Source organism: Branchiostoma lanceolatum, chromosome 19 (assembly GCF_035083965.1).
Source record: "Branchiostoma lanceolatum isolate klBraLanc5 chromosome 19, klBraLanc5.hap2, whole genome shotgun sequence".
NCBI lineage: Eukaryota > Metazoa > Chordata > Leptocardii > Amphioxiformes > Branchiostomatidae > Branchiostoma > Branchiostoma lanceolatum.
The window spans coordinates 10,482,504-10,510,151 of NC_089740.1; the positions used below are offsets into that span (position 1 = coordinate 10,482,504).

The 27,648-nt window shown below is 37.4% G+C and overlaps 1 protein-coding gene across 1 annotated transcript in view; it reads left to right on the forward strand.

The window, feature by feature from the left end:
• The first annotated feature begins 647 nt into the window (after positions 1-647).
• Positions 648-27,648, forward strand: part of LOC136425305 (alpha-mannosidase 2x-like) — a 60,379-nt gene continuing 33,378 nt past the window's right edge. The window contains exon 1 of the mRNA XM_066414150.1: positions 648-1,306. Coding sequence (XP_066270247.1) covers positions 1,178-1,306 — 129 coding nt within the window. The 5' untranslated portion in view covers positions 648-1,177. The remainder of the gene's footprint in view (positions 1,307-27,648) is intronic.

Below are 27,648 nucleotides of genomic sequence, written 5' to 3' on the forward strand. Positions count from 1 at the left end.
ATCAACTTTGATTCATGATCTCATTTTGAGACTTCGTGTCTGAGTCTCAATACTGAATCATTTTTGTCAAATCGTCATTGCTTACCGTTTTAAGATATAAGATTTAACTCATATACACAGCATACTTATGAAATGAACATCAGTTTTCAGGTCAAAAGATACAAAAACCGGAAGTTCTGCTGAAGTACCAAGGTCACACGCCAGGGGGCCCAAAATCGCCTTCCCAACACCAACCTACATTATCAAATATCATTGTTATACGTCCAGAGGTTCTAAAGTTATGATAACTATGATAATCCGGAGACGCAAACAAACAGACAGACAGATACACACACACACAGACACACCCAAAAATATCTCAATTTTCATGGAGATAAATGACTACCAGGAAATCATTTTTGTTCCAGCAGAATCAGGTGAAAATACTGTTTATCCTTTTATTATTCATCAAATAGGTCGTGCAACACCGCTGTCTTGCGGATTGACCGAGTAGCGCGATGTAGTACGACGACAAAACTCAAAAGCAAAACACATGTACATACTCTCCATTTATAACGTTTACTAGGAAATCGTTAGCCTGAATGTCATCCTTGTTAGTTGTTACCTGTTGATGAAGGGGGGGGGGGGAGACCTGTAACTGTATCTGTATCTATATAGCTGGTATAACCATCCTTCGGCGTAACTCACCAACTAACAAGGATGACACTCAGGCTAGGAAATCGTTTTCTGAAAGTACTTCGTACTTAATTTAGCTAGTGCAACAGCGCCGACTGGCGGATTAACCTAGTAGCGCTTTGAAAGTACGATGACCTCCGGACATGACGCTTCTAACAAAGGTACGCACTAATCCATGACGTCACCACTAATCGTGCTCCTTCCACGGGATCCGGAAATACAGTGTTCGGTCCGCGGAGAAGGGGAAAGAAGAAATTTGCCGTCAATTTTTCGCTCCTGTACGATTGTCATCGCCTGTGTGGCCCCCTTCTGCGCGTTGATCAGTCTGTCCATCGCAGAGAAACCCCGTGTGAAGCGGCTGCGGTGGCTAGATCTGCCGTGCTACCTGTGAAGCCGGCGCGACGAAACCACAGTGTCTACGGCATCCGAACCGAACATGCCCAGCTAACACCGTCTTGAAGACCCTCGCTCCTTTTCTTGGAAGTCGTCTTGAGAAGCCAGGATGAAGAAGTACGTGGCGTTGTTCGGATCCTGCATGTTCCTCGTGGCGTTTTTCTCCATGTACCTCATGCTGGACCAGCTCAACCTGCACGGCAGTCTGCGGAGCCGCGTGTCTATGGAGATGGGACAGGTGAGTCCGCCACAAAACTACCTGTCAATCAAACTACTGTAAGTCTCCAAACTTTCGCGGTGGTTTTATTTCGCGGTAAGAGAAAAAAAGTTTTTCACGGTGTTTGAAATACACTGTTGGAACAATATTCTGTATTACAGAAGTTACTCTTTGGAGATGCCCATTCACGGTGTCACCGTGAAAACCACAAAAATAAAACCATCACAAAAGTTTTAAGATCTACAGTACATGTTTACCTACGTAATACGTTAACACGTCAACAGAGGCGACATCAGTACATGATTGTGTTGCAAACATTGCTTTCATAAAGGGATACCAGATGAATTATATGTACAGGCACTAGTACATAAAAATCACAGGTGTCACTATTATGTCATTGACACCTGTCCATCAATTTTGTTGATTTAGGGTTTTCCTTCACAGCATCTTTTTTCAAAACATCAAAATTGTACCAGAGACACTCTTTACATGAATAGACTGTCTGGACATCAAATAAATAACACATGCTGTCTTCATTATATTCCCCTTCCAGTGGGAAGGGGGATATATTGTTTTTGCTTGCCTGTTCTTCTTCTTTCTTCTTCTTCTTCTTCTTCTTCTTCTGCCAAAAACCAAGTAGATGTGCGGTGGTAGCTCTACTAATGGTATTGCAGAAAGTTATATGTACCTTATGTTACAATGTACGGATGTTATATTTGAGATGTAGGTACCTATAGGAAAGGTGATTACACCTGACAATAAATTATGCTAATGAGTACCTTATTTGCATAATCTATGCATAAACTTGTATTTCCCTTACCGTAAAAGCTGCGGATGTCATCTTTGACATGTAGGTACCTTTAGGAAAGGTGAACACACCTGGCCATGAATTACGCTAATGAGGACCTCATTTGCATAATTTATGCAGAAACGTGTATTTCCCTTACCGTAAAAGCTGCAGATGTCATATTTGAGATGTAGGTACCATTAGGAAAGGCCAGGAAACCTGGCCATAAAATATGCTAATGGGACCTCATTTGCATAATTTATGCATAAACTTGAATTTTCCTTCCCGTAAAAGCTATGGATGTCATATTTGAGTTGTAGGTACCTTTAGGAAAGGCGAATACACATGACCATAAATTATGCTAATGTGGACCTCATTTGCATAATTTAGTCATAAACTTGTATTTCCCTTACCGTGAAAGCTACGGATGTCATATTTGAGATGTAGGTACCATTAGGAAGGGTCATAAAACCTGGCCATAAATTATGCTAATGAGGGCCTCGTTTGCATAATTTATGCATATCCCTCACCGTTAAGGCTACGATTGTCATATTTCAGATGTAGGTACCTTTAGGAGACGTGAACACACCTGTATATAAATTATGCTGATGCCGACCTCCTTTGCATAATTTATGCAGAAACTTCATAATACCCTTACAGCCGATGCTAAGGATGTCATATTTGAGGTGTAGGTAATGGGAGGGGAATATCCTGCATTTTCCCGAAAATGTTGCCATTCTAGTGTAGAAATTGTTTTGTTGTATGATGCCATTGACAGCATCAATTTTACAGATTTTAGACTTACCTTTGCAGTACTTTTAAGCGTCAAAGTTGTGCCATAATGTAAGTTGATATAAACGTACAAGACATGTCTGCAGACTAATATTGTACAGAAATTACAGGTGTTTGTATAAATAGTAGTTTAGAATTAACTCACATAAAACTTTGAATAATACAACTCTACTTACTTTTGACTGCAACTACATTTCTAGAAAATATATGGTTATAATGTAACTTGTATACCTACATATTTGTAGAAAAAATATATAGGTGTAAATGTCTGCTGCTTTGTTGCCCTATCAAAATTCATGCGATGCAATGGAATAATGATTTGAAGAAAACAATAACTTGTTTATATAAAGAATTCCTATATTGTATATGTTGGAAAAATCTTGATTCAATTATCATTAAAAGATAAAGGTAATAGACACTAAAATGCAGATCCTGGCCATATCTGATACTGGCTGTGCAATAAAAATACCGTACACACGTATTGTGATGCTTATCATTTAACGTAATGTATTTGGCCAAATTGAATCCCCTAAGAGAAACCAATAGAACACACATGTACATCAATTTTATCTAACCTGCTTTTATGACAGTCTTTCAAGAAAAGGAAACAAACAGCCATTTGGATTTACTAGTATGGCAGGGCTTGAAATTCGTTTTTGGGAATAGGTGCACTGGTGCACCCAACCAAAAAAAACTATTAGTAAATAGTATGCCGAATACTAATGCACAATGCTAATACCTTTATATATGTAACCCTACAGAAATATGCAAGTGCAGAGTCAACTATTAGGTGCACAGCTCCAAATTTGGGTTGCACAAAATTGCATCTGCACCCAGTATTTTGAGCCCTGGTGCTGCGATGTGTAGTCTTATCATATGGCATTTGGATGGTAAGGATAGTGACATACACATATGTGTGTAGACATTAATTTTGATTTCAAACATAAGATTGAAAATGTATACAACCCAAGTACTACCCTTCACAGCAGTGTGTTACTAGTAAGTCAAACTAGACTTGTTTAGATCTAATCAGTTAAACCTTTTAATGATGTTCGTTTACATAACAAACATAGCTCCACCCACTTTCACATAAGGACCTAACAATAACACAAAATGGTGTAGTGTAGTTTAAGTATATTTCCTATCCTTTTGTTTACATGTACTACAAAAGAAAATGCATTTCTAGAATTTTGGAAACTTAAGTCATCTGTAGAAGTGTGTGTGTTAGTTTTTAAAGTGCAAAATGTATATTGAAAGTGCTAGTGAAAAATAGGGACCTTGTACAGCTTGTTTTTGCACTGTGTGCAAATCCTGGTTATTACAAATATTGACGCAAATGTACTAAAAGGTGTTTATACTTAAAGGCCAACAACATTGAGATTTTGTTATCCAGTCAGAATTGCTTATAGCTAAGGCCCATAAAAAGACTACTAGGGGAACAATGTAAGGTGGACAGGTGGTCACTGCTATATAGTATATGGTCAAGATTTCTAGAATGCCTCTGTTACTGTAGTGTTAGTAAGAAAAAAATCTAAGGGGCACTAAAAAGTGGTCACATTGACCAGGTGGTCCTTATTTAGTGGTGGTAGCTTGTATGTAGGCTTGACTAGTCTTAGTTTTGCCAACAAGATTTTACATAATGCACATTTAAATCGAAATTTTGTGGGAACTGCACACATGGCAGATGCTATTTCTGTGGCTGTACCATATGTTAGATGTATCAAGGGTGGAACAAAATAAACATTCCGTCATCTATTTGTGGAGAAAGGGTAAAGGTGTGATGACAAATGCAAGGGAAAGTTTGGAAAAGATGCACCTGTTTTAGCTAATCTGCGTTTTTAGCTTCAACTTTTTTAAGGGACAGTTCAATAATGGCAGTTTTATAATTAGTCTGTAGGACGAGCATTGAAAATTACCTGCACCAGACAGATTTTACTGTGAATTTTAAAACTTTTATGGTGGTTTTATTTTTGCAATGAGCTCACCACCGCAAATTCATGAAGATGCAGTTACGCATTTCTAATGTACATTGTATTACTAGAGTACTACAGGATTGTTTTAAACGTGAAATAAAAGTAAATGAATGTACAGTATCCGTACCACTCAATTCAATCATCCCCTTCAGTCTATCAAAACCATCTTACCGTAAATCCTATAATCTTCTGTACACTTATATTACGGAATAAGTACTACATATGTACACACACGTATATACATGTGTAGGTAACACTGGGGTTAGAATCAAAGGTGGCTGACAACACTTAAGAAAAACACCTGTTTTAGATTTAAGACTTGTCCGCTTTCAAGTATGACACTAGGCAGCTACTTACATAGGAATGTCCCTGTGGGTAAATTGTTTTGGTTCAAAGCTAACAAAAAGGTATACCATACTGAGGAAAAGGATTTGAAAGGAAACAGTTAGTACTGTTGAATTTTTGTGTGTTACTAGACAGCAAACTGCCCCCCTCCCACTCTACATTATGTTTGTCTGTGAAATTGAAGGTATTACTTTTAGGTAAAATGTCTTTCGTCTATTGGGAATGAATACAATATGGCCTTGAAGTGTCCAATTCCAAAGGGAGCTAGACTGCCTCTAGGGTCTAATGAACAATAACTAGGTCCAGACAAATCTCCAAGCAGATGTGGGGAAGGCTAAATTAAAGTGCTATGTTTCCCTAGCTGCCCTTTTCTGTGTTTAACTGCCAGGGCAGCTAAGAAAATGTAACGATTTATCCTCCCCCACATCTGCTTGAGGATTAGGTTCAGACAAGCCCGTACTGTATATAGAGGTTATAAGGCCGCTGTTTGGCATTTGGCTTTAGATTGATTTATGTGGGGTAGAATAGGGGCAACTACATTATAATCTAAGTTCAATATAGAGTCAGTAAAGAGGGCAGTTGTAATTTGAAGGGCCTGAAGTGTCTTTATTATTATATTGATTGGCTTCAACGAAATATAAATGTGTTTCCAAAGCTGGAAAAATGGTATTTGTGCTCTGATTAGTCAACTACTGTAAATACCTGGGGATTTAATTATGTGGTAAGAATGGAAAGGACTGGTTTTCATGATCAGGGGTGTTTTAGGTTCACAGTTAAAATTCTGTAGCAGAAAACACACATTCGTGGCATCATAAGTCTGCGGTAGAGATGTTGTTGCGAAAACTGCAAAAATAGAACCACTGCAAACTTTTCAAGATTTGCAGTACATATCATATTCTATTAATATAAAAACAAAACAGGATTTTGAGCTGACAAGGTGAACCGGACCTACAAGTAGCCACATGTCCTGAAAAGAAAATTAGTCTGACTTTAACTGGGTCACATGCCACACCTGTGACAAATGAGGTTTCAGCACCTCTACATCTATTTTGGTGTCGCCATCATATTGGGTTTCCTGAGCGTGACCAGCAGTGTTTAGGATGGATAGATGTTTCACACATTTCCAGTGAAATTTAACAGAAATATTGCTGATGAGCTTGTCGAAATTCTTTAAAAGTAACAGTTTGAAAATAAAATTAAAAGTTGTACAAGTGACCATCTTGCCAATGTCAAACCTTTATGTAATTTCTTCCCACTGATCATGACAATCCTGTCTTTAGTGACCACCTGTCCACATACATGTAAGCCAGATGTTATTGGTCCCCTGAGTGGTCTTTTAAGGCAATTCAACTGTAATAAAAATGGACTGTCATTATTCTATATTGGTAAGTTAGCTGAAGCCAAGGAAGGAAATAATGTACATGTAATTTTAGCACCCCTAGCAGCTTCCCTTCAAATTGTAGCTCTCTTTTAAACTTCAAAATCTGTAAATTCATTTCTTTTCGCAGGGATTTGATTTTGCACTTACATGCAGTAAGTTCACAGTCGAAAGAGCACTGACAGAAAAACACACATTCGCTACATCATGATGTTGCGGTGGAAAGGCACTGTAAAAATCATCAAATCAAAAATTCAAGTACTGGAACATTCCAAGACTTACAGTATAATTTCTTGTTATTTTCCCTGAATGCGATCAATACTCTTTCTGGTCTTGAACTTGAAAAGGCAGGCCATACTTAACACAGTCTCCCAGACCACTTACATCCTGAGTCTCTTGAAGTTTGGCAGACATACCAGATGACAATTGACTGATTCCACATGTTGTGGGACCTGTTTGCACTTGTACATATATTCAAGTGCGTATGAGCCGCATATTATTTTTTTGATTACTAGGTAAAGTTTGCGGGGAAGATGTTGTTTTCTACTTTGACCCACCGTTATGCAGCCTGGTTATCGAACCGAAAAAATGACTTCTTTGGCTGCAAACTCTACCTAAATAAAAATGTCAATACTGGTCTCATACAGACTTGAATATATGCATATATTGAGAGGATAAGTGAGAAAAAGAATTCCTTTCCTTTCGCTTTCCTGAGACAATTTGATTCAACTAAAGCCTTTCCTTGTTGCTTTGCTTTTCTGCTACTTATTTGGTTTTGAAATGTTTCCGTTTTTTGTTGCTTTTGGCCTGACGCCATTTAAGCTTTTAAACATGCATACTTGGCAAATACAGTCGGCAAAGTTCACTTCCATTGTTAAGAACATACAAATCAATGTCTAGTCTAGGCTCGTTGTAAATCGGATTCCCAAGTTTTTGAGAGAGTGCTAAATTCTTCTTGGGGGTGTTTCAGTAATAATTTCTTTGGATGTTTATTCACTGATACAATTCAATACGTACGGTATACTAGTAGTAATTACAGAATTGGTACTCACACATCTAAATTGATAAAATTCTGCTTCCCAGTTTTTCAGAAAACAAACATTTTTGGAACATATTTTTTCTTGTAAAATTTCACACTGAGATTTCATTGCAGAAATAGGTCACCTCAGTTAGATTAAACACGGAATAGCCACTTTGCATATAACCTAGAACCCCTGTATGATAAAAGTCCCTGGCAGATTATATCTCAGTGTGGAAAATTGGCTACACTCTGTTATGGTGGGTCATTTACCTTTAAGTTTAAGTTTAAGCCTCTGGACACTTAGTCTGGGCATCAGCCTGTTTGGCTTGCATTTACTCTACAGCAGGCTGTGGATTAGAGGCCGTCCTGAGATGGCTGTTTCCCAGGCTGTTGGAAACATGCATTAGTCTGGAATACAGAACACAGGCTAGTGGTTTTGAAGGTAGGATTGTTGGTTGATGAGAAAGATTGGATATGTATAATTGCTTTGGCCCAAACAGTGAAAATACTTGGTTCTAGATCAACCTTTTCAATTGCTGAGTTCTTTTTTTTGTACACTTTCTGTCTATTTAATTGTGACAAATTCTTTAAAGTTAATTCCATCTGCCAACTTGAAAGATGATTGATTTATATGATACTAAAGCTCTCTATAACCCTGTAGTTCATAACACCTACAAAACATTACCCATAATTATATACATCTGTTATCAATTCCCATACACTTTGCCATTAACGCACTGGTAATTAGTCGTGTGTGTACTAATGTACCATGGAATGCTAATGGTGGCGTCGAGGTTATTAATAACAACGTAGCAATGTGTGGAAAACATATGCATGAAGTGATTACAATGTTTGTGGGTCCGTGACGGCTGTTACACAGTACATGATAACATTGTGGCACAACCATCGATCAATGCACCTTTTCATCCAATAAATGTGGACTAGTCTCTTTTGGCTAATTTTTCTTTTAAGAAATGTTACATTTTTCATGTTTTAATTCCGATATCCACAATGCTGATTTGCCAATGAGTTATTAAGAAAAAAGAAATGCTTCAAACTAAATACTGTAAGTTTGGAAATGTTAGTGGTGGTTCTATTTTGATGGTTTTCGCCAAGGCCATTCAAAAGCAAACCCTTGTCACTCAGAAATGTGCCTTTCAAAAAACGAAATTGTGAACAGAGACAATTGAGTATCAAGTCTAATACATGTAATATCAACCAACCAATATGAAATGGCATCTATTTGCCATGCACCTAACCAAACTTAGACTTAAGTTGTACCATATTGAAATATCTTCTTATGTTATTGATTATAACACAAAAGAACCCTATTCATTGACAAGGTGTGCCACGTGTTGCTTGCATGAAGAGTTGTTTACCGTCCATTGTATGTCGCAGGATTACGCACTCTCAAAAGACATCAATTTGTTCTCAAACTAAAGAAGATTATACACTAAAGCAGATTTAGATGGATGTACACAAAGCTTATCGTTATGAATAATTGCGGCGAAAGTGCAATGATTTTGTTGTCATTACTTGAATGATTATGTCTTGGGTTTGTAGTCTAAAATGTAGTAAGAAAGAAAAATAAAGAAAATTCGTATCAGTCTGGATATAACAACACCTATAGGCAGAATGTTTGAATTATAGATTAGCTGTGTGAAGCATGGCATGGTTTGCATTTAAATGAGTTTGAATGAGGCTAACACATATAGCTAGTGGAACTGATGTATAATGTATGGAAACCCTTAGAAGGCAGTTGCTAAGGTAAATATAAATTGGAAACAAAGATTTTGGGTTGCTGTAATAATATACATGATGCCTGGACAATCCCATTATAGTTTGGGGGTGTCATTTTTAGAACCTCTTTTGGGCTCAGGTGAACTAGAAATATCTTCGGTGCATGGGTAGGACTGGCTAGCCTGGTATCCATCGAATTCTAGTGAAATGCACGGGTAGCGCAGTGTCCTGGCTCCTGGGAATCAAACCCTGGGCCACCAGCTCACAAACCAACCACAAGGCTAAAAAGGTCCGGACCAGTTGGACTGGTCAGTAAGTGGCGCTTGAACCACACTTTGATTTGCTCCCCCGATTGCTTAAGTCCCTTGCAGAATAGTCTGACACACATTATAGAGAATTGATTGACACAATTGATTGAATATTTCAATATTGTCCTGAAATTTAGGCAATCGAGAGCTCTGATTGGCTCCAAATTGCATGATCTCGTAACGACATGGTAAAGTTGTTCGAACAGACATTCTGAAGTTCGACACTGCTTTGGAGAAATATTTGATACACGAAATAAGGTATGATGTAAGGACCAGACATTTCAATGGGCCCAGACTTAGTATATTCTGTCACCAGGGGATTCAGCAATCAGAGGAGCAAATTAAACTGGAGCTAGAGTAGGATAGATTTCAGGCTAGGGACAGTCCAGCACTATAGTCACAAAACTACCATGGGTTGCCTCTTTTATTTAATATATAGATATTATTTCTCCTCCATTTGTGATGTATGATGGAACTTGGACCCCCAAAGCAATTCTTCTATGAGTCCAACGGTGGTTACAGAACTTGGCAGTTTGGGGTCATCAGTTGACCTTTGGTGACTCTTACATGCCACAAGTATTCCATGTCAGATGCCAGGGTAAATGTAATCAGACTACCCATGCTGCCCTGTACTTGATTTAAGGATTGGGAATGCACAAGTCAAGGAAAAGATAAGGGGGGGGGGGGGGCGGGCGGCTTACATTTGTACCTCAATGTGTTGTGGGATTGTGGATGCTAGTGATTAACGTAGAGAGTATTATTTCTGAGGTAGGACACATTGATATGTAAATTTGATAATTAATTCACCCCTAGGGAGTGATGAATCTTTTTGGCTTGTCTGTTTGCTTGTCTGTCTGTCTGTGCTTCTGTGGTTCCCAATGTACATAAGTAGTGGGCACTACTACTAACTACTACTACTAGCATTGCCAAATATCCTTTAGTGCTGCAATGTATATGTCAGTGCGATCAGTACTGGAAGGCCACAAAGCAATATGGGTAAAGGGGTGAAGTCTGCCATCTCTGATTGCCTTGATCCATCTTCACTGTCAACACAATATAGCATGACAAGACAATTTGGTCCAAAACGTCTGTCGTTTGATTTGATTAAAGTCTTCCCTGCCCCCACCCTCTTTTAACCCTCAACCTACTAAGGTAGCCATTTGGCACCAAAATGTAATTGTTTATTGGGTTAGGCAGCAGGTAGAAGGTTAATTTCTAATTTGCTCTGCACCACTAATGAGTCTAGACAATTTGGAGCCGGTGAGGTAGGATTGAACCTGAGTCATCGTCCCAATCTTTTGTAAAGGTTGTCGGCTGTCATTGCCAACCTGATAACATTCCCGTGGTATTGACAACCCAATAGATCTTTGATTCCGGAGCATTAGTTGAAGTTCAAGTCTGGCGAAAAAAATCAATTTTATCTATTAGATGTTGAAGATATGGCTATTAGCTATATTGATATATGGTTTGCTATAAATCTTGATATATTTCCAGTGGTTTTTATGTTTTTGCGACCTTTCCTTTGCGAAATTATCATGCCATGAAAGATGCAGATTTTCTGTCAGTCAAAATACTCAAATGCACTCTGTGTTCCCACCATGAACTTGAAAGTGGGTAGTGCATGTTTTCCCCTCAACTGCAAGATTATGTCCCATAAAATATATATGTTATGTTATGTTGTTATGTTATGTTATGAATTTACAGTAAGTAGATATGGAATTTGCGGCCCCCCTCCCCACTCCCTTACCATTTACTGATTTAGCATTATTCTAAGTTTTAACACACATATGTTTGTCATGCTATGATTTTTGGCACACACAAGTATTACAACTGTTATTCTATATAGCAAAGCCATCTTAATACAATATCATCATTAGCTTCCAAAGTTTTAACACCCTATCCTGTATATAGTATACATGTAGGTAGTCCCTATTTGAATTACCTAAGTTATGAAACTTATAAGCATTTTATTTTATTAGATTAGAAACTATAAATATAGCCCTGTTTAGTACTAGACTACATGTTTCTTTTCCCTGAACAATTTAAGTGCTGAGGATATTTGCTACATCTTTATTATGCCTTCAATTGCAATTATGGAATTTATTACTGTTTTCCCTCGGCACATTCTGACATTATGAATATTCATGATATGAAATTCCTGGGCTCCCCTGTAAATTAAGATGAACTTTTGACTTGTTTATTATGGAATATTTGTGTTCTTTTCCCTGCAGGCTGTTTTATATCTTCTTTGACATTTATAAACATCCATGTAATACTAATATCACTGTAAATTAGTGTGAAACTAATGATGAAATATTTGTATTCCCAGCCTGTTTCCTGTATATTGTCTGATATTAGAAATATTCATGATATGACATTTCTCCACTGTATCAATGTCAATCAAAGTTTATGATGAAATATTTTGTATTTTTTTTTAGCAGTTTCCAACATTTTGTGCACTCCCCCAAAAAATTGGGATGAAAGAAAATGTGTACTGTGTATATGCATTTTTGAAACCTTGGACTGGTCTTATGATAAAGAAAATATCAATAATACTATTGATAGTAATTATGTTAGATACTGAGTTCTGGGAACCTGAGCTACAATATTCAACTTGTCTTTTGAAATATTCTCTAATCTAGACTAAGTCCATAGTTTCAATACCTGTTAAATAATACATTACATGATGATACATTTCATTGCTTGCAGGTGAGCACTTCTAACAGAGTCAACCGGTTTTATGTTATCATTGGCCTTCACAGTGGTGGTCTGTTATGGCCAATTAAGTGGTGGGTGTGCCAGTGATAGTCGCCATAAACAGTGCATCACATGTATGTCATCATACCACATACTAGCTGGAAGGGTAATGCAGTAATTTGAGCCTGTGGCGGTTTAGAAAATTAACAAGCTCCCCGGTAATTTTTCACTTTGATAGTGCATGCTTTGCAGTCATATTTTTGTATGTGTCTTAAATTCATTCAGGTTTGCATGCCATAATTAAAAATCGTAGCAAAATATGTTCTGTAGATTCATTTTTTTGGTAGAAGGGGAAAGGTTTTTTCACTTAAAACATTAAGACATAGTGTGCTACATGGTTGAAACAATTCTGTTGTACGGTAGTAATACAATTGAAATGCATTGTCAAGATGTCATAAATTCTTAGTTGAGAGCTTTCCGCGAAAACGTTGAAAATAAAAACCATCACAAAGGTCTCAAGATTTAAAGTATATCATAGTGAAAATCTGGAAAGATTTTCAGTTTTTAAGTTTGCATGAAATGAATATTCTGGCCTGTAGTTTAGAAGTGAGATACTCTGCATGGGTGCTGAAGCGATGATTTGTTCCATAAATAAATATGGCATATTGAGAGGTTGGGCGCCCCAGGTGACACATTCACACCTTAAGTAATTAATAAATGACAAAAAGATGGGAGAAAATGATTGATATTCACCTATATTTGCCTGGAGGAACATTCCCACGGTTTTGACTGATGTTGTTAATTGGAGGAACATGTTGTGACTTCAGGCTGGTGTGTTCCATGAAAGTTGATGAAGCAACGAGAAGATGCTTTACATACTAGTTCCCAAGTATACAAAGTATCCACCATTACATATACATTTTAAGCCTCTTTTCTTGAGAGTTGAGACAACACTTAACATTGTTTGTTTGTTTGATCTCCATGAGTGTTCAGTTGTCACAAATTTTACACTACTATTCCTGGAGTCTGCCTACATTAAAAATTTTGATGAATTTTGAGCCCTGATTTTTTTGTCCTCTACTCAAATGAAGAAGGTACCTATAACCCATGGGAGATACTCTACCAGCAGTGCTCCCATCTATAACACTGTTCCCGACAGGTCACCATGATGGATAGTTTATCGTCTGCTAACGTGCTAATGTAGCGGTGACTGCTGGGACACAGATAAGGAATTGTTCTCCTGGGAATTGTTCTAACTGCCCCGGGTCCCGGGGAAGATCACAAACATGGATGATTGATCAGTCAATGATAGGGACAGGTGTCAGGTTCATGTTGAAGTGATTTGATTATGGATATATCATAGGAAAACATCTGTGCCCTGTGTCGGCACTTGTGACTCTTATTTGAGGATGGAGATGGGGTTTGCGGGGGCGCCACTTGTATGTCTTATTTGAGGATGAGGATGGGGTTTATGGGGATTCGCATTTGAGTGAGTGGAGCTAGTAGAAAGGATTGGAAGGTCACAGTTCTATTCCTGCCATGGTTATTCTTTCCCCGGCTAGACATCGTGTCCTTATGAAAGGCACTTACATATATACTGTACCTCACTTCACCTAGGTCTGAATGTGTACCTGACTTTGATAGGGGAGGTAAAAGGCGGTGGAAGGAGAGAGATGGACTCTGCCCTCCTATACTGTGCCCTAGACAGCCTCAAATGCTTTGGCCAATTGGGGCTCTTACATTTGAGATACTTTCCTCCTGGTTTTAGGCCATGAAAAATATTAACATAAGTAGTTATCAACATATCTTGTTTCAATTTTTAAAGCAAAACACTTTATTCATGCACATGTGTTTGGAAAGATTATAACACAATATTATCGCAACATTGCCTCCTCCTAAATTGCTCTCTCATAGAACATCATTAACTACTAATATGCTGATCATATCACTTCGTTAAGCTTTATAACATTGTGTAAGACTAGAAGATCCATTTTCTGTTCAGAATAATGAACAATAAACTACAATCAGTGGAGTTTTCGTAAGGCTTGTTCAACCATTTTCATATCTCAGAGTTGATTAAGACTCCGTGCCTCATGAACACTGATGGTAGATGGATCTGAAGTTCTGAGATTTTCTGGATAAGAATCCCATTTGTCTATTGAGTGGTACGTGCTTAACACATTATTGGTTGAAAGCACTAGATTGAGTAGATTCTACATTTAGACAAGATCAGGGATACCTTCTAAATTGTGTATCTCCTATACAGGACCCAAATAGATTAAACATAACAAATCAGGCTCTAAGAGATATGCATATGCATGAAGACTTTATGAAAGGTACTATGTTTTTGTTTTTAGAATTTGAAAGAAAAATGCCTGGATTCTTTGGTCGCTGTTGCTCAGTAGTACCAATGCCTGTTGTGTGACAATCATTTAAACTGTACAGTAGCATTTGGCCAGCAGTACTACTGCTGCTAAGCAGTAAACGGCACACTTGCACACTTTTCAGTACCACGGACAGGTGCAGGATAGGTACAGTCGTACAGGTCTAAGACATCAGAAATACCTGCACAGCTCCAATTGTACCTGCACTGGGGTGCATATGCAGTTGGTATTCCACACTCTGTTCAAGTATTGTACCTCTGATACTACATATGTTTGGTTGAACATTGTATGTTACAGAATGATGATATGTTGTATTTTCAAACCTTGTCATCATGATTTATTCAATCTGCACATAGTATTTACTCATTCGCTTCATATAATCGTAGCTTAACCTTCTCCCTGCTGTCTTAACCCAAAGTTGATACCAAACAGCTACCTTAGCAGACTAAAGGTTAAAACAGCCCCCATGTCCTTGTCCCCCCTTTCCTCACTAAGCCACTAAGTCTCTTCAGTTTAATAATTCAGTAGTGTTGATTATTACCCTGTATGGGCTTACCCCATCAACATTGTGAGGAACAGGATTACCTACAAAAAATCCCCTTCTAGTTAGTCCCTTCATGAATAATAGACCGTGCAGCTGTGTAATTTTTCTTCGGATCATTCCTGAACTAACAAGCATTTAAGTGGAGCTGATATGGTCTAGGAAAGCCAGCGTCATATGGCAGGAAACTAGCTACATGTAGTTCGCAGTACGAGTCCGCGAGCTCAAAAGGCTATTCCGGACTGCAGCTGTTGTCATCTCGATCACTCCATGATTTTCAGGGCTGTGCAGAGGTTACCTCGGAGCCCCGTACAGTGTAACAGTAGATTTTCAAGCAAAAAATATGCTCGATTCTCTGGCGGTTTCGAATTTTAGAACCTTCCTGCGATCAACAAATTTGACGGAAGATCGTTGAAAGTGTACATGATGCCTGGGAAAAAGATGTACATTTTTGGCTATATGCATCTTTTTCTTTTTAAGTTGTCCTCTTGGAATTATAAAATTAATGGTATCTGTACTTGAGCTAGGTTAGTTGAAATTCAGAATCTTGATGATCTGTAAAATTCTGTTCACGTTTTTGAATTTTACAAATCATCAAGATTCTGAATTTCAACTTCAACTAACCCAAATTTGTGATATTTCACAAAGATATGTAAATTTTCTCTCAGGCTTTTTATGGCAACCGTAGTCTCTAAATGTAGTTTATGACCTTACATGTCAAAGGAAAGACGGTAAGTTTGACAAACCGTGAAAATTTATATTGCCATAAGGTTTAATGACCTTAAACAGGAAATTAGAGGAGCTTTTCAGTTCTCTGATGGGACTTCCTTACCCTTTCTCAAGGTTGATAGTAAACCCAAATGTTGCCCCAGAGAAGGCATTGCCAAACGTAATACTTTGATTTATGCCAGCACCATGTAATGTGGGTATACTTTTAAGAACATTCTGTTAAAGTTTTTGTACATGTATGTTTCTGCTGATGCATGGATGCATGCAAAGTCTTTAAAGGGCCGTATTGTAGTTCTAATTTTGGCGCCAAAACTGCAATAAGTACGAATCTAAAAATCTCTCTTCAAGTTGATGTTTGCAATTCATGTAATTTTTTCACTTTTCCAATGTTGGTACAAAAGTCGAAAGCAAGCTGGGCTAAGTCTAGTTTTCGGTTGCATTATGACTGAAAACATCCAGACCGAATGGCTGACAACTCAATTGCAAGCAGCAGTTGGAAGTGAGCATATTCTAAGAAATTCTCACAACACAACAAATTCGCAGTCAATAAAGAAAAATACTGTATTATCTTGACAATGTGAAGATTGCTTATTATGTAGAAAAATGACCAAAAAAGGTTCCTTTTTGTAATGTTTTAATCAGTCAGATCCTACAATATGCTGCTTTAAGTCCCATGTGGTAGTGTTATTCATAATCAATTTGTTGAATATATGTCCAGACTATAGGACTTAATTCAGTGTTTTATTTCTTGGCTTGTGCAATTTCCTAATAGAATTTCTCAATAATTTCATTCTATGATATGAAAAATCTCTCAGCCCAGAGACATAAACTTTAAGATATAGATCATATTCTAAACTTTGGGGAATAGTTTGATCGATGCGCGAAGATTTGTGTTGATTCTGGGGCACATAGAGGTCAATGAACCGTATTGATTATTCCTGATCTAAGACCCACTTGTAATTAAGACTATTATTGGGGATAGATAATTGAGGAAGGTAGATAGATTGTTGATTATAGATGGACTTCCCACTATATTAGATTATATAGTCGTTATTGGCACATCAAATAAAAGTACGGCAACTTCCGTAAGGTCTACTAATCTTTACATAGTATTACATACATGGATTAAGGTAAAAACAAGTATATTGTTAGTATTATTACATGTCCATAGCGATATATTATAGGAAATGTGTTTTAATGGGTCACAGTCTAAAAGAGTTTGAAGATCTTACTCCTCTTTGAAGAATACTATGTTACTCCTTGTAAATACAATGTTGCACATGATACACAAATACAATATGTCTTTATTTTCAACCAGACATACATCATTTTATTTTTGCATACAAAGCATTTTTCACAACCAATTTATCATGAGTGGTATATTTTGTATCTTTTCTTTGTTAATCAACTTAATGAGCTACATTTGAAGAAAAGACATTTCTTCTGAGTCAGATACAAATAGTCAATCACAGAAAAAATTGTTAGTTCAGTTGCAGGTCATCCTACAACAAATGTATCTGTTTTTCCTGTTGGCAAGACGCCATGTAAGGCTAAGAGTTCTTCATTCAGGGCTGGCACCTCGTGGTCCCTTCTGAATAAAGCATGGCTCACGGTGCTCTACTTGGTGATTAATTCCACAGAATGTGATCTAAAGATGAATAATTTATAGAAAGTCAACACCCTTTTTCCTTGTAGCAACCCTTTGATGTAGTTTAATCAGGTAGACATAACTCTCAATAGAGTCATCGGGTGTGGATGCCATTCAAGTGAAAGGAAATGCTCTTCTCATCCCAATTGCATTAAGTTCTTATGCAAGCTCTGAAATACGTTGAAGCCAAACACTAGTCTATAATGCTATCCCGTCCTTGCAAATGCAACCCTTAGAATTGTAATTGCAGTCACTTAGATGTAGAATGTATTGCCATTATACTGTACCCATGTCTTTTACTTTTAGGCGACAGCAATTTATTTCTATGGTTTTCAGACCTTTACGAAATGTAAACCCTTGTATTGTAAGCAGTGAACAAAAGGCACTGAATAAGATGGTTCATGCTTCTAACTGCACATGTGCAATGTCAAAGTTGAAGGCCCCTGACCCTGATGCAAATTCAGAGCAATCTAAAACCTCCTTTTCCCGAAATAAGAATCTTCACAAAAACTGGAGTGACCTTTTTGTCTGCATCCACCCTTGACTGAGTCTAAAACCCATTTTACACCTGCGATAGCCGCGAGTTTACCCGCCCGTCACATCTGACCCAGTTCCGCTGATGGACCTGATTTGTTCTCACCCTGGTAATGCGTCTCCTGATAACGCTGATGGTACGGATTACCTACAGTTAGCACGGGCAGCTGTGGCCGTGGGAATGCGGGAGACCTGTGCGCCCGTTAGGATGCAGATAAGGGTCTATACAACAGCTGGTGGTTCCATTGATTCAAACAAAAGACGAAAATGAAGTATCATAGAAAATACTCACAAGGGGAAGGAAGTTGTAAAGAAAGTTTGCTTCTCAAAAATGTCACACTGCTCAATGGAACCAAATAATCTGGTGCTTTGAGTGTAATGATAAGGGTTTATATAAGAGCTGTTGGTATCATTGATTCAAACAAAAGACAAAAATGAAGTATCGTGAAAAATGGAATACTGGCAAGGGGAAGAGTGTTGCAAAGAAAGTTTTGAATCAGAAAATGTCATCTGTACCACACAATGGAACAAAATGGTCTGATGGTGTTTTTGTCTCTTACTACATGTATACTGTCAATGCATTTGTACAGCTGGCTTAATCGCCCTTCGGCGTAATACACCAGCTTCGCAGGCACGCGGCATGGCAGCAGCTTGTCATATTACACTGAAAGACCTGTCACACTTAAACTTTGCACATCTAGCTTGAAGTTCTGTGCATTTCATGAAAAGTTTGTAAATGCCTTAGTATGTGGAAGTTTAAGATACTGACTTTGAAAACATCGATTTTTTAAACTTGATTCCTTTGCAAAGTCTTAAGAATCAGCAGACATGTATGCAGACAAGTGCATATATTGATTGATTTTTTAAAAACCATGTTTATTTTTGTAGAAAGTATTGATTATAGATCTTATGTGTATGATAATAGTATTTGTGCTATCACATAGCCATAGAGATGTGACCTAGAAAGATAATTCAACCAAAATATAGGCTCTTTCACCAAAAGACGAATAGTCTATGCATGATAACGTAACATTAGCCGACAGGGCACAACAAATGTTATGATCTAGTTTATTGATTAATACCTCAGTTATCATGATTATCTTCCTCCTGTAGTTTTCATAGGGGTTATTTTTACTTTGAATTAAACACTATGCTTTTGGAAAATGAAGTCTGATGCCAAGAAGACAGTAATATTGATGTAATTGTTCCTGTAGAAGAAGTTAAAGAAATAAGTATGATGACTCCCCTGTCCCCGGTGCTGAAATTGTTGTGACATTCAAAAGTTTGAAATCAATGGAAAGCATTGTCAACTAGAGGTTTTATACATTGTTTAACATGTAAAGTCACTTTATGGATGATTTATGAATTTCTTACATTCGTGGACAGAAGCTACATGTCACAACATCCCTTGAATGGTTTGTGTGACATTTAAACTAAGCTAAAGACTGTTAGAAGTATACTGTGTTGCGATGTGAAATTTGTAAAATTGGGTGCTAAATAATCATATAAAATGTTATGAATAACTTTGGGACTCGGTATGTACTGTCTGACAGTATATATCTCATGAATTGTTTATGCGCACAAATTAAAGATTATCAATATGAATTATTCAACCCCTAAGATAATGTTACAGTTACTACACACTACCAATGGGGTAATACCTATAGCATACAATGTAAAGGTCTTCGTTGAAATTAGAGAATAATTCATAAACATATCCTTGCTAACCCCCAAAACTTTACTTTTTCCACTCTAAATTAGGTTTATTTTTACTACTTATATAAGCTCTAGAAGAAGCTCAATGATTAGCTGTTAAAACTAAGAAGTTGTAATTGAATTTGTTGTCGAGGTGGAACGTCCTAAAAATTGATCCAGCTCTGTCTGGAGCCATTGAGGACGCTAATGTTCGGGATTAGCATATCCATTGCCAGAAATGGGAACTTAAAAGGGTCATTAGAAGGTAGTATTTGCTGCAAGTGCCCAACTGTTGCCCGCAGTGGCGTGTAATCTTCCCTAGGGGGCCATCCTGCTTGTACAACACTGAGCAACGGTTAACCACATTCTTCGGGCACTTATCAGTGGCCAGCCTTTTGGAATGTCAATCACCCGGTCCAGAACACAGGGCGTAGTCTGTTTTCCTTTTCATTACTAGAGAGCCGTTCATTTTTTTGGGGCCTTAATTTTTCCGTAGGAGGTAAAAGGAGGTTTTCGCTGTGTTTTTAAGTTTGCGGTAGAAACAATTCTGCAGTATACTCATATTTGCGGTATGTTTTTTTTGCAGTGCAGAGGTCAGCATAAAAACAGAAAAAATAAATCCACTGCAAATATTTCAAGATGTACAGAATTTTGTTCTTAGACAATTTGAAAAAACAAAACAAATGAAAAACATAGGGTTCCTGTATATAATTTGGACTTATATATAGTGTATAGTCCTACAACAGGAACAACATACTACACTGTATCCTTTAGAAGTGCTTTTATGCCCTACTTTGCTAGTCTTTTTTTAAATATAATATATACTAATATTCAATGCTAGATAATATTTGATAATTTTTTAACCTTTTGAATACTGGTAGAAGCTCTAAATTGGTACAAGCCCACAAATAATTCAGTATCCTAAAGGTCAATATCACACTGACTGTGCGTATTTGTTCACATTTGCCTATTCATGCGTGATTACCAGTTCAAGGGTAGTTGGGCACAGCTTCCTACATGCCCAATTACTGTCTGTCAGTAGCTCTTAGTCTGAAGTCTCCCATGATACGGCCTCTGCTACTGCTGCAGTAATCATCTGTATCTGTATTACTTAAAGCGGGGATGGAAATTCATTGTATGTAACATGGAGAATAGGGTGCACAGAAAATGTTTTAGTGTGGAACCTCAAATAAAGTAGAATGTCAGCAAAACTTATTATAGTTTCTGGCTTTAGAAAATGATATGATCAATTCTGTAGCTAGCTTCAAAATTTACACAAAAGTCCTAACAATTGATGTTGCAAGGGATTTATTATTTTTCCTGAATATGCTGTATGCTTGAATGTGTACACATACCACATTCTGTACTGTTACATTGTATGTACGTTACAGTTATGCACCCTCAGTCAAACATCAGGTGCATACAAATGTAGCTCCAAGTCTATGTACACAAGTGTACACATTCAAGCATACAGCATATTCAGGAAAAATAATAAATCCCCTGCAACATCAATTGTTAGGACTTTGTGTAAATTTTGAAGTTGCTACAGAATTGATCATATTATCTTTCAAAGCAAGAAACTGTAATAATTTTTGCTGACATTCTACTTTATTTGAGGTTCCAATTTTATACACTGAGTATTTTGAGTCCCATATATTTACATGTATACATTGTAGTTGGCAGAAGAGGTTCTGCCCTTTTGTAGAGTACATGTGTAAGAGTGTTACTAATTTGTATTTGTACCCGCCCAAAAATGCTGTTCATATAGAAAATATTCTATATGATTTCTAAGACTTACATTTTTTTTCTTTTCTCTTCCATGTGCTGTTTCTCTGGGTGTCTTCATCATTGGCGATAAAAAGGTAATGTGAAAAACATATTTTTGTGTTTAAGAATAAGCTAGCTCATGGTTCACCTTTGACATATTACCCACAATGCATCTTGCTGCTCATGCACTGTTGGAACTTTGAACAGGCTTATTGTTCTTGAATGTAGTACAAAGTTCTTCTATAATAATGAAAAAATAAAATGGTGATGGAAAAGAACAAGTTTCTTGTATGGCTTGTACCAACTTTGACCTCACTGTGTCCCCATGGTGAGTTTGACAATTATCATCCTGTCTCGACATAATAGACCAGAAAATATTTCCTGAATTTGAAATGGAACATTGACATTTTGAGGAGCCATGGGTTTCCGCTAGATAGGCGTTGTTGTAGTTTTGATAAAGTGCAATGTCGACTGTAATATGTGCATTTCACATCAACTAAAGGTTAGAAATGTTCTCTATAGACTTGTGGTAATGTATGTGTCAGATTGCTATCTGGCAGAATCACCGCTTCTATCAGTAAAGATCCTGTTCAGAGTCTCTGTTGACAGAAACTTAGGACAAAATGCCATGAGTGTGTTAGGGTGGTCTCCTATATTTATAAATCCTAAGTTTCAAGTCAGTCCATTGATCTTTAAATTGACATGAATTGAAGTTGAAAAGTTCTGAATGTTTTTTGAGGGAACATCTTTAAATTTACAGACTCAGATCGTGATCTCTACCTCAGAAATTCTGCCAGATTACAGTCTCTAACCTGACCTATGTTCCACTGCTGTATTGTCAAAATAATTCCACTGTAACCTAGTTCCGCGTTCTTCTGAATTACGTTTGAAAGTTAAAAAAAAAATACTGAATAGTCTGACACTTTGCATGTACAAGTACTATAGTGCAAGTTTCTGTAATTTGTGGCTACTATAAGGCCTTCTAAAATGAGCAGAGCAAGCTTAACTCACTCAAGCTTGCAAACCAAATCACATCAGAACAGACAAAAAGATTGGCAAGCACCAATCCAAACAGTAAATTTGCTCTTTTTCTCTTCTCTAAAGTGCTATTGACTTTTCAGATGTGCAGCAGAGCTAAATTGATTTATTTTTTTCCTCCATTGAAATGCGGGAATCAGCCCCGTATTGAACTATAATTTCATGGTGTTGCTACTGCCTGTAAGGTGCGGATAATTGTTTCGGAAGACGAATCATTAACCTTTTCATTATTGACTCAAATGTGATTTACTGGATTGGTGCTTGCAGGCAAGTGACATTTTAGGCTAATGCTTGTTGTTGGCGCTGTGTACAGAGTTTTTTTTGGTGTGTCTGGATGTTTGTGTTCTTCTGTAAGCTTTTGAATACACTGTAGAGTGTCAGGAAGTGAGTGTGAAGATAGTGTTGCTGCAAAGGTCAGACTTGTGGTAATGACAGGAAGTAGAGTTAAGAATGGATAAAGCTAGTCATTTATCAGACATGGCAGACAGTCCAGGTCGTGAGGTCAATGGAAGAGGCTACTAATTCATGGGCAGGTATTGTCTTTGGTCCCACCGTCTGTTTTCACCGTAAAAAGTTGATTTTCCATATGCTTGTCAGGCTCACTGTAGATTTCCTTTATCAAGGTCTAGAAAAAGACTTTATTAAATGATTTTGATCTCTGATCATGCATTATTTTATCGAAATGGAGGTCATCTTTGCTGATACATGTATATACATCTTCTGTTGTTGTGCAAAGTTCTGGCAAGTAAACGTGTGACACTATTCTGATAAATAAATCAAACCCGTTTATGTCGTAATCAGGAAATAACGGCGCTCCTTCCCATGCCTGTTTACAGAGATAAGGCTTCGTTAATCCTAGGTTGTTAGAAATATAATCAGCAATTAGCCTACATATAGTTTGGAATCTCTACCAACATCAGGGTTGTCTCCGGCTTTAATTTTCTGTCTGTCCCACACATTGTTTGTTGTGTTGTTAATTTTCGATGTTAAATCTGTGATTTCTAGCCTATGAAAATACTTTTTATCAATTTCATGTCATGAATTTCAGGGTTTTTTTTGACGGACTGGGCCAAATTTTTTTCTGTCCCAACGAACAAATTTCCATCCTGGGATGGAGGGACGGGTCCTAGAGACAACGATGACGCACACAGACATATTTTTAGTGTACACTCCCAAGAAATACATGAAGATACATAAATGATTGCAGCTAATATAATCTGATATATTCGGTTTGAGGTACCAGCCTTTGAAATTTGTTAGGAATTTTTTTTGTATTAGATTGTCGAGTTTAAAGTATGATGTAAAACATTGGCTCCTTCCTATTTTTCATCATTGATTTACATAATCATACAATTTTCGATTTGATTCAACAAAAATTGAGATAAATGACTGAGTCTGTATTTACCTGCCCTGAACATTGAACTTCTTTGTAAACATACTTATTTTCAAGAAGCTGCATATTTTGAAAGAGGTTCTTCCCACCAACATCAATATAAATTAGTATTACTTTGATCGTAGTGCCTCCTGGGCCTCTTTTTGTGGCACATTCAGTAGCCCTTTTTTTACAAAACATGAATTGCAAACGACCACATACCAGCATCCCTGCTGTTTATGTAACCCATTGTGCGGAGGTTTTTAAAAGCAGGATTTTCAACAGCTCCCGTAAAATTCCGAATTCCCTCCCCTGGGATAAACCCTATATCCTGGACCAACCTGCCGAAAGCTGTTACCTCTTTTCCCTTTCCTCTTTACCTTACATGACTTTTAGGGACACAGAACCCTTTGATGATACATTTATAGCCGCAGTAAGAGATACATTGAAAGACGGTGGTGTAGTTAAGTGCATGATGTCCAACACATCAAGGCTGTACAGGTATTTCTGAATTCCACGCACAGTATCTCTGCGGTTTTGTGGACATTACGCTGGACCAGAAGCTCTCACCCCCAAGGGTATGGTGGAATTGTAGTCAAGTTTGAAGTTTAAATGCTTCCCAGTCACCTTCCAGTGTATAAGACAATGTCCATCTCCATTTCTATCGCCCTTGGGCCACACAGTTGTGCAAATGCTACAGCAAAGGGCTAGGGCAGTGTGTGTTCAACGACCGCACTCTGTCCCATTATAAGTGCTAAGCAGAGAAAGCAGAGCATATACCATTTTTATTTTTTTTAATTTTAATTTTTAATTTTTATTGCATTTCAACAAAAAGAACAAGAAATAATAGAAACAAGAGAAAAAACAAAGTACAGGAAAGTAAACCATAAACCACGGATCCAAAACAATAAGTAAAGGTGGAAACAGAAATGAACTAATGTGTAGATATAAGAATATCCATAAAAGTAATGTCCCATAAGTGCTAAGCAGAGAAAGCAGAGCATTTACCATTTTTAAAGTCTTCTCTACAACCTGCCCTGGGCTTTGAACCTGCGACCTCCCGAAAATAAAGCGAGCACTCTACCCACTGGAGCTACTGCATGATGGACCGATGCCACAACCCATACATTTTGTAGACGACACCCCGTGCCACGGGGGCACTCGTGGTAATAGACGTGTCAGCATTATTTCCGAGTTTCTTGCACGAGTGAACAAATGTACCGTATGTGATCGTGTTGGTGTTAGTGCTCAGGGCAGGCTAAAGTGTGATAGAGCACATGAAGTACATGTACAGTAGGGGCATCCTCACTTTGAACAGCAGAGTTATATCCCACATGCCTGCAAAGCTGGTGTTTTATGCTGAACGAAGTTATACCAGCTATGCAATACAGATACAGATGATGTAGAAAATGGCATATGCCTATGTAGATATGGCATATGCTTATGTAGTGAATTTGAACTACATTTGAAATAAAATCTTTTGTGCAACTGCACATTCAAGAAATATTCAATGGACTTGTTATTAGATATAGATTATGATACCGAATCTTCATTTGACAAACATTAAGCCACTTTTAGGTTTAAGCTAGTACAGTACATGTAAGTGGTGTTTCACTTGTAGTGACACACAATGTATACATAGCTGCCGTTCTGGGACCTGAAGACATGATTATATAGCCAAGAATAATTTGGATTCCAAAGACAGAACGCACATGAAGTTTGATGCCCCACTGCTAACGTACAAAGCTACTTCAGTCCTCAGTGTTAATGAAAACGCCTCACCCTTGTCCACTATTCCCATGTTGACTCTCATAAAGAGAGTAATGGATCAAAACTGCTGAACAAGAAGGTTATAAGCTGGGCCAAGACGAAACGTGGACAGAATCAAATTCAGACATCAAAGTCTGCATCATTTTTGGGGCCAAAATTAATGACCCCTGCCAGTATTTGACAACACGGTTAGAGTGGACCAATATGCCCAAATTGTATTTTTTTTTCAGCATTTATTTTCTATATGCCTTTTAGATTGTAAAATGTAGTTTTTATGTTTTTTCAGTTCGAAAATGTATATTTCAGTTTCCAAGGACTCGATATCAAAACCAAACATAGAGAGTAATGGATCGAATCTGTTAAACAAGGAGGTTATGAGCTAGACCACTTGTAGAAGAAACATGGAGAGAATTAAATTTTGTCATGGATGTATTGTGATCCCATACGCCAGATATTCTAAATACAGGTCTTTGTAATATGGTTCAAAACTCCTGAACTTGGTTGCAATATGCTAGATCAGAGTGAAACGTGAAGAGAATCAAATTCAGATATCATCCTCAATGTGTTTGTAGTAGATCTAGACTATGTTGTCATAAACCAACATCAAGTGGCAAGGTTTACAAAAGTGCATCTATAGGAACATGCATAATATGCATGTTTTAGATGTACAAATGTAGTTTTTTCTCCATATTTGCCTTTTCATAAAAAGGAAATCAAGGGGAACCGTCTGCATTGAAGTAATAAGTCACATGATCCTTTTCAAGAAGCTCTGAAGCAAGTTTTCAACACAACATCTATTAAACCAGACAAATTTCCTTTGACTTGTCTGTTTATATCATTGCCAAAGAAATAATCTTTGACCTGTTGAGAAAATGCAAAGGAATCATGTCATTTAGAAGTGAAATTTCTTTGAAAAATCATACAAAATGCGTAACCTTTATGTAGCAAACCACGGTATCAGATGACTGGGCAACCAACTGAAATGGAACATATTATTGTAAGAAGAGGAATGAATGCTTTGATAAATAGTTGCCTGCCTTTGTAACTGGGTTGGAACGGACTCCATCAATAATCCAAAGAATACAAGAATTCTTTGCAAAGAATAGGCCTTTTCAAGCAAATCACTTGTATCATCAAGTTTCCTATACTTTGTATCAGTTAATTGTCTCCCCTTTTCATTATTATTGATGTATATGTCAGGGATTGGGATCAGTAGAGTCACTGAATCTAAGTTGCTAGAGGTCCTAGTTGGATCTATAGACTCTAATTGGGATTTCAGCCAACACAGTCGCAGAATCTGCCAGGTCTCAATCCTTACCCTTATATACACATTAAGGTCTATAACAAGAGAACAATCAGTAGTTCCACATAAAGAGGACTTTTCTGAAGTGTCATCAATAGTTTGGAATGGAACCAATGGGGAGACAATGGCAATGTCCTTGGTGCTGAATTTTGGGCTGCCTCCTCATAAAAAAAAATGTTAACCTTCTTAATCCCACAGGCTAGGATGCTCACTGAATTTATATTTGGTCATCAATTCTGAAGCATAAGTCAGCAAGATAAGGGTTAAACTAATGATTCAATTGGTACTTAAATTGTTAACGTTACTGTAAAGAAATTGACACAAGAAAACAACGGAATTCTTCATGCATTTCACAGAAAATGACATCTTACCCCTTAGCCTATTACAGTTTTCTTTTATCACATTCACTAGATGAAAAAGTGATTAACCTAATTAAGTATGCACAAAATAGGGACAAAATAGAAAACTCTCCCTTTACTTGCATATGTTTACTATCTGCGTGTAGTAAAGAAATGCGTCCTCCTACTGATGACATAGTTCG